General features: G+C 45.7%; 1 protein-coding gene across 14 annotated transcripts in view; it reads left to right on the plus strand.

The window, feature by feature from the left end:
• pcloa (piccolo presynaptic cytomatrix protein a) overlaps positions 1-12,531 on the plus strand; it is a 77,667-nt gene that overhangs the window by 25,875 nt on the left and 39,261 nt on the right. For 13 of the 14 annotated variants that reach the window (XM_035425475.1, XM_035425476.1, XM_035425482.1 and 10 more), the window contains exons 5-7: positions 728-5,792; positions 6,151-8,006; positions 10,246-12,427. In XM_035425475.1, the coding sequence (XP_035281366.1) occupies positions 728-5,792; positions 6,151-8,006; positions 10,246-12,427 (9,103 nt within the window). The remainder of the gene's footprint in view (positions 1-727; positions 5,793-6,150; positions 8,007-10,245; positions 12,428-12,531) is intronic. The other variant, XM_035425479.1, reaches the window with a different exon arrangement.

A 12,531-nucleotide genomic window follows, 5' to 3' on the forward strand; every position in this document is an offset into this window, starting at 1 on the left:
CGTGTCACAGCTCCAAATACGGCATCCATGATGTTGGATTTGTAAAAATAAAAAGAAAACCCATACAATAGAGTATGCTGACTCAAATCCTACAGTTACTAATCAGCCCCAAGCTATGTTTTCTATAGTCTTGGAAAATAAAGCAATACATGACAAACACCACAGAGGATTGATAAGACACAATCATTGAATGTTCTTATTGAGGTGAATACAAGAACAGAAAATTAATTTGGACTTCAACAACTGCAGACTAGACAATACTTTAGCCAAAAGTTAAAATACGTCCAAAACACAGGGATAGATAGTATTTTTATGTACAGTAGTGCCTCAGTGATATGTAATCAAAATAGGCAAGGAAAGGCACTGGCCAGTAGTTTATCAGTGGAAAGTGCAACTGTTTCAGAGCTTTGTTTGAGGCGTTATTTTGTTATTTTATTTGCTATTCCCAGAATCATTCCCAATAATTCTGAGGTTCTTACCTCAGAAGTTCTACTGTATTGCGTATGTTGGATGTTCTACTGACCTGGAATTCATACTAATTATATATTCTGCCCAACATTCTAAAAGCATGCATTTGGCATAGCTATAGTCATTTATAATGGAAAACATCTTCCATCTCAAGGTTAAATGGGAGCAATGGAATGGAACATATTGATTTGTGTAGATAACTAGCTTTAATTGCTGCCTGAATATATCCTAATGCATTGTTAATTACTCTCTTTCACAGGAGAAAGCCGACAATAAATCTGGAACTTCAGGATCATCAGAGGTCATCACAGGTTCAGTTACTGAGACTCCCTCCATCATTCCAAGTGACAAAACGGAACTATTGAAAGAACCTGTCAAAAAGGATGGAGCTGCACCAGAAACCAGTCCTACAAGTCCCTCTGACTTGGCCAAGTTAGAAAGCACAGTGCTTTCTATATTAGAGGCTCAAACAAGCACAGTCAAGAAAGAGGATCCATGCAACATTCATGACCAGAAGCAAGACCAACACAGGCCAAAGACACTGCCGATATCAGGAGGATCATTCAGCTTGGAAGAGGGAAAGCATGAAGATGTCAGACAGGAGGACAAATCTGTTGTGAAAGATGTTCCCACTGATGCAGCCCCAAAGAAGGAGCGCAAGAAGCTACATGTGCTGCCAGAGGGCAGGCAGCGCTATGACTCAGTGGAGGACAGCAGCGAGAGTGAGCCCTCACCTCTCCTGCAGAGGAGAAGGAAAATCAGCGCTGCGTCAACCAGCAGTGAGGAATATAAACAGGACAGCCCGGGCTCTGGAGATGAAGAGGACTTCATCAGGAAACAGATCATAGAGATGAGTGCAGATGAGGATGCATCGGAGGATGAGGATGATTACGTACGGAAACAGATCAAGGAAGAGGAGCAGAAACGGGAGCAAGACGATAAGAAAGGGAAATGCAAAAGCACATCTGGGAAAAGCAAGCGATTGCTCAAAAAGAGCAGTGTCAGCCATGAGCCTGAGCCAGGGAGGCGCCATTCATGGCAAGATAGTGATGAGCAACAGTGTGAGGATAGTCCTGACTCTAAGAAGAGGGAAATAAAGAGCCAGGAAGGGGAAGATCCTTCCACTGAGAGCGGAGGGGGACTCCGACGTTTCAAAACAATCGAGCTCAACAACACTACTGCCTCCCCATATAATGCAGGAGCCCCGGTACGACAAGGTACAGAGGAAGGGGAGCTAGAAATGGAAAGCCTCACTGATTCTCCTGAAGACAGATCTAGAGGTGAGTCATCCAGTCTGCATGCATCCAGCTTCACCCCTGGAACATCCCCCACCTCAGTGTCCTCATTTGATGAGGACAGTGACAGCAGCCCGAGCCACAAAAGGACGAGTGGAGAGGGCAAGCAGCACCGTAAGGCCAGGCACAGACAGCACGGTCAGGTGCTTCCGACTATTGAGGACTCCTCTGAAGAGGATGAGATGCGAGAGGAGGAGGAACTTCTCAGGGAGCAGGAAAAGCAGAGGGAGGTTGATCAACAGCAAGTGAAAAAGAGCTCTGGCAAAAAGTCCAAAAAAGACAAAGAGGAACTTCGGGCACAGAGGAGAAGAGAGCATCCTAAAACACCACCAAGTAATCTTTCCCCCATTGAGGATGCTTCCCCAACAGAGGAGTTGCGGCAAGCAGCAGAGATGGAGGAGCTCCACAAATCATCCTGCTCTGAGTATTCCCCAAGTATCGAGTCTGAACCTGAGGGATTTGAAATCCACCCAGACAAGATCATCGCTGTTCAGAAAGTGTACCAGCTGCCAACATCCGTTTCACTCTACTCTCCAACTGAAGAACAGAATACTGAAATTACCAAAGACACCATGGACAAATCATTAAAAAGTGCAGATGAGGCCTATGAGGAGATGATGCAGAATGTAAAAACTCTTCAAGGTAAGAAGGAAACAGAAGGGCAAGTTGAGAAAGAGCCTCTCTACGGTGGCATGCTGATCGAAGACTACATTTATGAGTCATTAGTTGAGAACAAGGTCACTGGAAACTATGTGGCCCAAAAACAAGAATCAAGCAAAATTTCAGTGCAAGAACCTGTGAAGAAACTGAGATCACCAGACGAGGTGTACGAAGATATGCAGAGGAAGAAAGAAATTATTCTTAAAGAACAGGGACTTCAGCAAACACAACCAGTTAAGAAAACGTCTCAGCCACAGCAAGAGATTGACTTACCAGTCATCACTAGTAAGCCAACCTATGTGAATATTACCACAAGCGACACAGCTCCCCCAGGTAAGGATGGAAAACCACTACTGGATGCCGAGGCTGCTTATGAGGAACTTATGAAGCGACAAAGAGTCATTCTCACACCTGGAACAAGCCCAACCCAGGCAGTACCTGAATTACACGATGTGGTTTTAATCCCCTCTGAAAGAGGTACAGAAGACACTCATGGGGAAGGTGTAATGTCTGAAGCTCCTGTTAGGGGCCAAACGCCTGACACGACTGTTTCTTCAGCTGCCTCCTCCAAAAAGGCACTCTATCCCATACCAGACTTAAAAATAACCCAATGTTCCTCTGGAGAAGAAGACATTGAAGAGGAAGACAGCATAGCTCAAAGACAGGAAAAGGTGAAACTGTCAGACCTCCCACAAGCTGAACAGACTGTGATGAAAGATGAGCAAACATCTGTGGCAAGTGCTCCAGCTCCTGTATCTCCTTCAGTTTCGACTCCAGTTCAGGTTACAGCTCCAGCTGTGGCTCCAGCTTCTGCTCCAGCACCATTTACAGCTCCAGCAGTAGTTCCAATACCAGCTCCAGTTGCGGCTCCAACTCCAGTTCCAGCCTCAGCACCAGCGGCAGCAGCAGTTCCAATTCCAGTCCCAACTGAAATTGCCATATGTCAAGCCCCACCACCCCCTCCACCTCCACCTCCACCACCATTGCCACTATCATTCACAAAGGCTCCGGTGATGACAGAAACACCACATGCAGTGACTGCAGCTTGTGCTTCTACATCAGTGACCACCCCCTTGGACTTGACATCCTTCCCCTCTCAGACTGCACAGCCTGCAGTTTTGGGTGTAGAATCAATGGTAGAGGATCTTAGTAAACCAAGGTCTTCAGTTGATGAAAGGTTTGCTTCAGGACCTATTCCTAATGTGTCAGCTACAACTATTTCCCCAGTTTTGCCTCTTGTCATGCAGTCTGCACAAGAACCTGGCATGGCAAGTGATATGTCAGTGACAAATATCTGCCCTGTAACTGGAGTTATTAGCCTTAAAACTACTGTTGCAAGTGTTTCAGCTATACCTACTGTACCTCATTATGCTCCAGCTGTTTCAAGCATAGTGTCAACTGCTGTTTCTGCCACTGTGTCTACCACTCAGACACTTATGTCTGCTCCCCCAATACCCCCAAAACCTGCAATCCTGCTCAGAGGGTCATCTCAGGAAAAGGCAGATATATGTGATACTGTGCCACCCCCTCCTCCCCCTCCACCTCCTCCACTACTTCCCCCTATACTGCCTAAGCCAGCTGTTTACCCTAAAAAGCCTCCTATTAGTACCCCACTAATCATGCCAGCTGTGGCATTGGGGTTAGCTTCAACAGCTGTGACAGTGGTACACGCAACAATAACAACTGCAGGCCCAAGTGCAACATTGAAGAGCTCAGTGGCCCCTACTTACAAACCCCATGTACCCCCACCCGTGCCACCAAAGCCTGCGTCCATCCCGGCAGGTTTAACATTCAGTCACAAACCAGGCGAAAGTGTGAAACCTCCTGTTGCTCCAAAACCTGCAGTGGCCCAGCCAGCAGGTCAAGTAGTAGCAATGACACAATCAAGACCTGCAGCCCCACCTAGCACAACTGCTATGACCCTGAATCTGAGCGCCCCAGTTGAGTACAAACAAAGTGCAACCACACCTAAGTCACCATTGTCCCCAAGGTATGGAAACTCTTTACATGAGACATATGTGGTCATCACATTACCATCTGAGCCTGGCACTCCTGTCGAAGGCATTATAACTCAGGCTCCCACAAGTCCAGCTTTGGTATCTCCAATGACACATATAGCACAAACAACAGTACCAGTTGCATATACACACTATACAAAATCAGTAGAAATACAGGGAACTGAGAAGGTAGTTTCAAGCATGAGTCAGATGTACTCTTCAATGTCAACCTCAACGCAGCCTGTTGTACCTTTGCCTAACCTTGTAGCCCAGGTTGTGACTACAGAAGTCCAAAGGACAACAGTTTCCGTTGTTCGAGAAAGGATACCTGTAACGCCTCTGGTGTCTACTCCAGGAACAGCCAGTCAAGTTGTTACAGTTGCCCAAGAATCTCCAAAAGCACAACCAAAGCCAAAAGAGAATGGGAAGATGTACTACTCTGGGGATGTTGTTGATCTTCGTACATTGAAACAGGATGCTGAAATGACAGATAAAGGGTTGGATTTGTCAGCAACAGATTCAAGAGGTCAGTCTGTTTCAGCTGATACCAGTGGGCGTCAGACCAGTACTGTGCAGTCAGTAATTGTTAACCTAAGCACAGAAGTAACACCAGTGTCATCTATGCCATTTGTGACTGATAACATAACCATTGTTACCTGCACAGCCACAATATCCTGCAACAATGGTGCAGGCAACAGACCACTCAATCTAGGCAATACCACGTCAATGCCTCTACAGCTTACAACATCTAAACCATTTGAACCAGTTGCCCAGATAGTATATCGACCCATAGATTCACAACCTACAACTAATTTTAATACAGAGGCCCCCATTAATCTATCCTTTGGAACCATTCCCAGTGCAGAAACATCAAGGTCTCCTGTGACTATTGCTCCAGCCTCCATAACAGATCACATCACCACTCTCCCTGCACACATTGAGGTTGGGCTTGCAAGCGCTGTAGACCTGACCACAACCAAGCCCATTCAAACTATGGTTGCTGTTAATGGGTCTAATACAGCGGTGGTCACTACTGTCATGGAAGATGACGGCAAACCTGTGGATCTTACAGCAGGGAAACGGGCTGTTTGCTGTGATGTTGTGTACAAGCTTCCTTTTGCTGGGAGCTGTACAACACAGCAACCTGCAACTGCACTACCTGAGGACCGGTTTGGATATAGAGATGATCATTATCAGTACAATCGCTCTGGACCATACAGCATGAGAGGTTTTGGTGGAATGAAGTCATCTATGTCTGATACTAACTTAGCAGAGGCTGGGTTGTTCTTCTACAAAAGCAAAAATAGTTATGGTTATCAAAATGGAGCAACAGAGGGTGCAGTAGACTTGACATCTGCGAAAATATCCACAGGTCAGTATGATTGCGGTGCAACAGATCTTTCATTGAAATTTCATTTTGAATTGCCTCCACTTATTCCTGGTTGATAGCGCTGCTTTATTTTCGTATTTTGTTCAGTTTTTGCTTTTTTGCATTTTTGTCTCCTTTTGTATTTTGGACAAAAATATGATTTTTTTCCCCCTCATTTTTTTTTCATTGCATGCATATTACTCAATAGTGATTTTGATTTGCATGGTTATATTCAGAATTGGAGGTTTTTGCATGCTCTCTGTATTACGTACTCTCCTCTGGATGTGCATGACTTTCCATCTTCAACTTTAAAAATGCATTGTTTTTGAGGACTGAGCTATATGTGAACCTATTATTACAGGTGAAATTATGGACTACTCAAGCAAGGGCACTGGAGCATATCCTTCTATGACTGTTCCTCAATATTCCCAAGCCAGAATAACCTCTGCGGTGGGGACACACTTCGGTACCAACAGTGTGTTAAGGTCCTCGAACGGGGTTGTGTATTCATCAGTGGCAGCACCTGTTCCCGCCACGTATGCCATCACCACCCAGCCAGGATCAATATTTAGCACGACATACAATGCCTTGTCTGGAATGCACACCAGTGACACCATGCCATCTCTCTCAAGTCTACACGATCAGCCCCTCCCAAGGTCTTACAGTTTCCTAACAACCACAGCTGCAGAGCAGCGAGCAGCAGTCAGCCAGGAAATAGCCTTTTCAAAAGAGGGACTGTCTAAAGCTTTTACCGAGGCTGTTCCAACAGCAACGAGCGCACTTGGCTCATACACAGACGCATCACTGGAGGCAATTGCAGCGTCTCTGGAGGCCCTGGCCTCACCGATGGTCCCAGGCTCGGATGAGAGCACACAGCAGTATCAGATGGAACGTGAGTTCCTGGAGCTGGAGAAGATGAAGCAGCTGCGTCTGGCTGAAGAGCTGGAGTGGGAACGGCAGGAGATCCAAAGGTTCCGTGAGCAGGAGCAACTCATAGTTCAGAAGGAGCTGGAAGAGCTACAGACCATGAAGCAGCAGCTCCTCTTTCAGCAGGAGGAGGAGCGCCAGGCCCACCTGATGATGCAGCAGGAGACCTACGCCCAGCAGCAGCTCCAGCTAGAGCAGATTCAGCAGCTCCAACAACAACTGCAGCAGCAGCTGGAAGAGCAGAAAATGAGACAGATGTTTCCCTATGATGCACCAACCACTTCTGAGCAGACCCTGATAGATGCACATTATGCAGGGGGAGAAGGTAGCCAGTACTGGCCAGAGCAGGATCAGAGTGGGGTTCCATCCACAGTTGCTGGCCTTGAGCTTCAACAAAATGCAACCTGGTACACTGTGCCCACCGAGGGTGTTGCCCAATATATTCCTAACCTGCCAGAGTCTGAAATTCTGCTCAAAGAGTCAGAAGGGCAGGAACTTGCACTCCACTCTGACAGGATACCTGGCCAATATGATGAGCATGGCACTGATGCATCCAACAGGAAAATAGTGGAAAGCAGTGTTCAGACTGATGATGAGGAAGGGGTTGACAAGGTTTGCACAGGCAGGAGAAAGAAGAACAAGAGGAGTGTAGACTCCAGTGTACAGACAGATGATGAGGACCAGGATGAGTGGGACATCCCCACCAGAAGCAGGCGCAAGTCTCGTACTAGCAAGCAGGGCTCCAAGGTCTCCAGCATTGCCATCCAGACCGTGGCTGAAATTTCAGTACAGACAGATCATTCTGGAACTATCAAAAGGCCATCAGTTAGAGCTCAGGTTGACACCACGTTGGAGATTGTTAAACAAATCTCTTCACCAGAGAAAACATATAGAGGAGGTAGCACAAGTTGCCAGACAGAGGTAGGCTCTGGTAAAACATCTCCTCAGAAGGATAAGAGGCGACCCACTCCCTTAGAGATAGGATACAGTACCCACCTTAAGGCAGACTCCACCCTCCAAGTAGCCCCTTCCCCTCCAAAGTCCCCTAAAGTGCTGTATTCTCCCATCTCACCCTTGTCCCCAAGCAAATCATTAGAATTTGCTTCATATGAGAAATCTGTTGGTGACACAATACCACAGAAAATGCTAACTGCAGAACCATCCAAACCTCCTCCCACAAGTCCACGGACACTGAAAGCCATGCAGCGATCATTGTCTGATCCCAAGCCACAGAGTCCTACATCAGAGGAGAGGACAGGATCCAATTTCCAATATTCAGATGGACACTCAGTAAGTTTATTTTTATTTATTACTAAATCAACAGAAATAGTGGTAGAACTGGATGTGCTTATGAGCAGAAAAATATAATTTTGAAAATTAAATGAAGCAATTAGCATATTACATTTGGAAAACACTACAAACATATTGGTTCCAGTTTATACTTTTACTTAAATGCAAAGTTTGCATAAAAAGTAATCCCACCAGTTGATTTCTGTACATTTTCTGGTTTGAATGAAGCTTGTTCTGTCTGGTGTGTCTAATTTTAATATCACGCCCACCTCCCATCTGGTTTGACAGACTGAAAGTGTGCAGAGATGTTCTTGTGAAGCTGTAACTTTCGCCGTACAATCACAACACCCAGAAATGATTCACAGTCTTCACTCACATCCCTAAAAACAAAACACCAGTTCGAATTTATTTCCTGCTGCAAGCGTTACTTGAAACAGAATTGAATTAGGAAACATAAAATAGCATATGAGTATCTGGAACAAAAGAAAATCCATCAGGCATAAATAATATTTGTTTGACTGTATACCTGGCTTTATATGGCAGATAAAAATCTGTATAATGACACAAGGCTTTTCTGTACGCAGTAAGCACACATAAGTTGTCGCAAGATCTGTGCGATGTAATCAAATTCATCCGTACAAAGTATTGTTCACAGAATGTGATCACTGGCTCTACACCCGTGAGGACGCTGTTCGATGCATCGTGGAGCAAGCAAGCAAACATTATAAATACTGAACATTCAAACAGTGTCATCACGGAGATGTAGGGCCAGTGAACAAACGATCTGAAATACTATGTCAAATACTCTGTCATTTTTATGGAATTGATTACATTGTGCAGACGTTACGACAACTATGTGTACATATTTGGTATGTATGGAGGATCTCTGGGTCCTAGAGTGGTTTCCAGGAGACTACTTTGCCCACAGGGACACAACAACACATCAACAGGCCACATAGCTTCCTTTCTAGTGTTCCCAGCTTCTCAAGCAGCACAAACTTGTATAATTGACTATTTGCATGTTCGCTTCGACTTATTATCACAAATTGACTACAATTTGTTTATCTCTTTCAATTAAAATTAATTACTCTGAATGATATTTTCAGAATAATAATTCTGTTTACCATGCAGAAGGTCTGATGATGTCATGTTTGTTTTATATCATTTGCTTTTATTTGCTTCATGTCTCTGAAAAACATGCCTTTATTTTCCAGTAGGCTTTTCCCTGATTGTGTTTTTTTACACTGCTAACTGTCAATGTAGGGCTGTATATCCTGGATATTAGCTCGCCTATAAATAATACAAAAAGATAGCTCCTGCTATAGTGGGGGCTACTTTTTTCATCTGCAGAATTAATGAAAATGAAAAATTATTATTTGGTTTGTTGTGTAAAGTGTAATAGTTCTGTTTTGAATTATTAGTTTAATTCATGTAATTCATTTTATTTCATTTTACTTGCACGCTTGCCCTTATTCATAACACCAAAATATTGTTTCATGGAGAAATTAATTTGATACTTGACTACAGTTATTTGTGTTCAGGTGTTAAATTTGCACATTTGTTTTAGTGCCACAGATGCATAATGCAAATAAGTCTGTCTGTGTCCATGACTTTAGTTAAAAATCTTCCTCTCTGTCTGTATACCATACAATATACCTTTGTTCATGCCACTGTGAATTATATTACTGAAATTTTACTATTCTGCTATTTTTTCTGTTGTAATGGGAAAATCATCTCATTTTAGTATCCTTGTTTTAAATGCCCTCTGAGAAAAACAAATGCCACTATGTGATATGCATTTTGATACCAACCCTCTCCAGTGATGTAGAAACTAGTTTTCTGCCTGAATGATCAGAGCTTGGAGCAAGCTGCTCCAACATATGAGGTGTAGAAAATGGCAGAGTAAAACCTGCACAAAAATATGAACTTCCTAGGGATCTATAGAGACTTAATCTGAATACAGTATGTTTGTTTGAAGGTAATATAGGTATTCTGTATTAATACAGTTATGCAAAATGCACAGCACCATATAAAATGAATTCTTAACTACTATAGTATAGTTTTAGTAGGCATTATTGTGTTTGCATTTAATTTTTATCTGGAAATTTGTAACCTCTAAATTGTCCTCTTTGGATTTGTATTCTGAACATAATTGAACAGAAATATCACTTAACAATTTAACACCTGTAGCTGAATATTAGATTTTTTGCTTAATATTTGTTTTTTTTTTCTTTCCCAGGGCAAAGGCTCACAGAGCAGCACCCCATCAGGTACTCAAAAGAAAGTGAAACGCACTCTCCCCAATCCGCCACCAGAGGAGGAGTCGGCAGGCAGCCAAACAGGGTACAGCACTGGCTCAGCTCGTCGTCGCCTCTGCAGGAACACCACTATGGCTCGGGCCAAGATCCTGCAGGACATTGACCGGGAGCTTGACCTTGTAGAGCGAGAGTCCTCTAAGCTTCGAAAGAAGCAGGCTGAGCTTGATGAGGAGGAGAAGGAGATCGATGCTAAGCTGCGGTACCTCGAGATGGGAATCAACCGGAGGAAAGACGCCTTGCTGAAGGAGAGGGAAAAGAGAGAGAGGGCCTACCTGCAGGGCGTGGCAGAGGAACGGGACTACATGTCCGACAGTGAGGTCAGCAACATTAGAGAGACGAGGGGGAATGGTCACGGAATGGAGAGGCCTAGAACGGCACCACAGTCTGAATTCAACCAGTTTATCCCACCACAGACTCAGCCTGAGTCTCAGTATGCCCAGTCAGGGGGTTCTTACAGCCAGTATTCATATGCACCACAGACCCAAGCCACCACTCAGTACCCCCAGCAGACTCTTTACCAGCAGCCGTCCTTATACCATCAGCAGGTGGCTCCATATCAGTCCCAATCAATCTACTCCTCAGTGCCTAGTCTGTCCTATCCCCAGTCCTCCCACCAGCAGTCCCAGCAGCAGAGCTACCAGCACTCCTCACAGGTCCTCCTGATGCAGCAGAAAGCCAGGCAGACCACACTTTCAGAACTGGAACCAAAGATCACCACAAACTACGAGGTCATACGCAATCAGCCGCTCATGATGGGCTCCTCTTCCACAGATACCTCATACGCCATCCCCCACCATGCGGGCAAATACAGCAGCCTAGACCTGAGACTGGGCCTGGAGGAGAGGGGCAGCATGGCCAGCAGCCCCATGTCCAGTATCTCTGCTGACTCCTTCTATGCCGACATCGACCACCACACACCCAGGAACTATGTCTTAATTGATGACATTGGTGAACTCACCAAGAGCTCCGCGGGGCTGTCCTCCAGCTTCACCATTCCAGACAAGGACCTTGCCAAGGCTGACCGGCTCCTACGTGCTGCCGAGGCACGCCGTTCTGCCGAGGTGACAGACTTCCTTGGGCCTTTGCAGGGGTCTTCCAGGCTCCACTCCTACAACAAGCCAGAGGAGGATGCCATGGAGGAGCCCTATGAGCTGAAGCTGCTGAAACAACAGATCAAGCAGGAGTTCCGAAGGGGCACTGAAGCCCTGGACCCTCTGACCGGCCTGCCGCACTACTACCCTGGTGAGAGCAGCTACAGACACTTCCCCAAGACTGAAAAATACAGCATCAGCAGGCTGACACTGGAGAAACAAGCCGCTAAGCAGCTTCCTGCTTCAGTGCTTTATCAGAAACAGGCTAAGCATAAAAAAGCCCTGATGGATCCTAAAATCACCAAATTCTCCCCCATCCAAGAAAGTAAAGATCTGGAACCGGATTATAGCAGCTACCTGGCATCCAGTGCCTCTTCAGTCAGTGGCCTGTCCTCAAGGGCGAGGCTACTGCAAGATGAAATCACATTTGGTTTGAGGAAGAACATCACTGACCAGCAGAAATACCTGGGTTCTACCCTTGGAGCTAATCTTGCACAATCTCTCAATTTAGGGCAGAGCCTCAATCTGGGCCCAAATCTGCGATCCTCTCTTCAGGATGATGCAGCATACCCCAGTGGCAGCAGATCCAGACCCTCCTCAAGGCCTTCCTCTGTTTATGGACTAGATCTCTCCTTAAAAAGAGACTTGTCCAGTTCCTCTCTGCGTCTAAAAACAGAAGGCGAGGCCTTAGACTCCTCTTTCACGACTCCTTCAGTGCGAACCAAGCCAACAAGCCTGCCCATAAGCCAAAGTAGGGGGCGCATCCCAATCGTGGCACAGAACTCTGAGGAGGAGAGTCCCTTGAGTCCAGTCGGTCAGCCTATGGGCATGGCGCGCGCATCCGCTGGGCCCCTCCCACCTATATCGGCCGACTCAAGGGACCAGTTTGGCTCAAGCCACTCCCTCCCTGAAGTGCAGCAGCATATGAGAGAGGAGTCCAGGACACGTGGCTATGACCGGGACATAGCCTTCATAATGGATGATTTGCAAGGCGCCATGTCCGATAGCGAAGGTAAATTTGGTCTCAGACTGTTATCACGCCATCGCTCTGTGGATTTGCATTTCATGCATGTACCTGGTTGTGTCCATGTCTGTTTATGTAAGCTTTGATTTTTC

This window comes from Anguilla anguilla, chromosome 7, assembly GCF_013347855.1.
Source record: "Anguilla anguilla isolate fAngAng1 chromosome 7, fAngAng1.pri, whole genome shotgun sequence".
NCBI classification, from domain to species: Eukaryota; Metazoa; Chordata; class Actinopteri; order Anguilliformes; family Anguillidae; genus Anguilla; species Anguilla anguilla.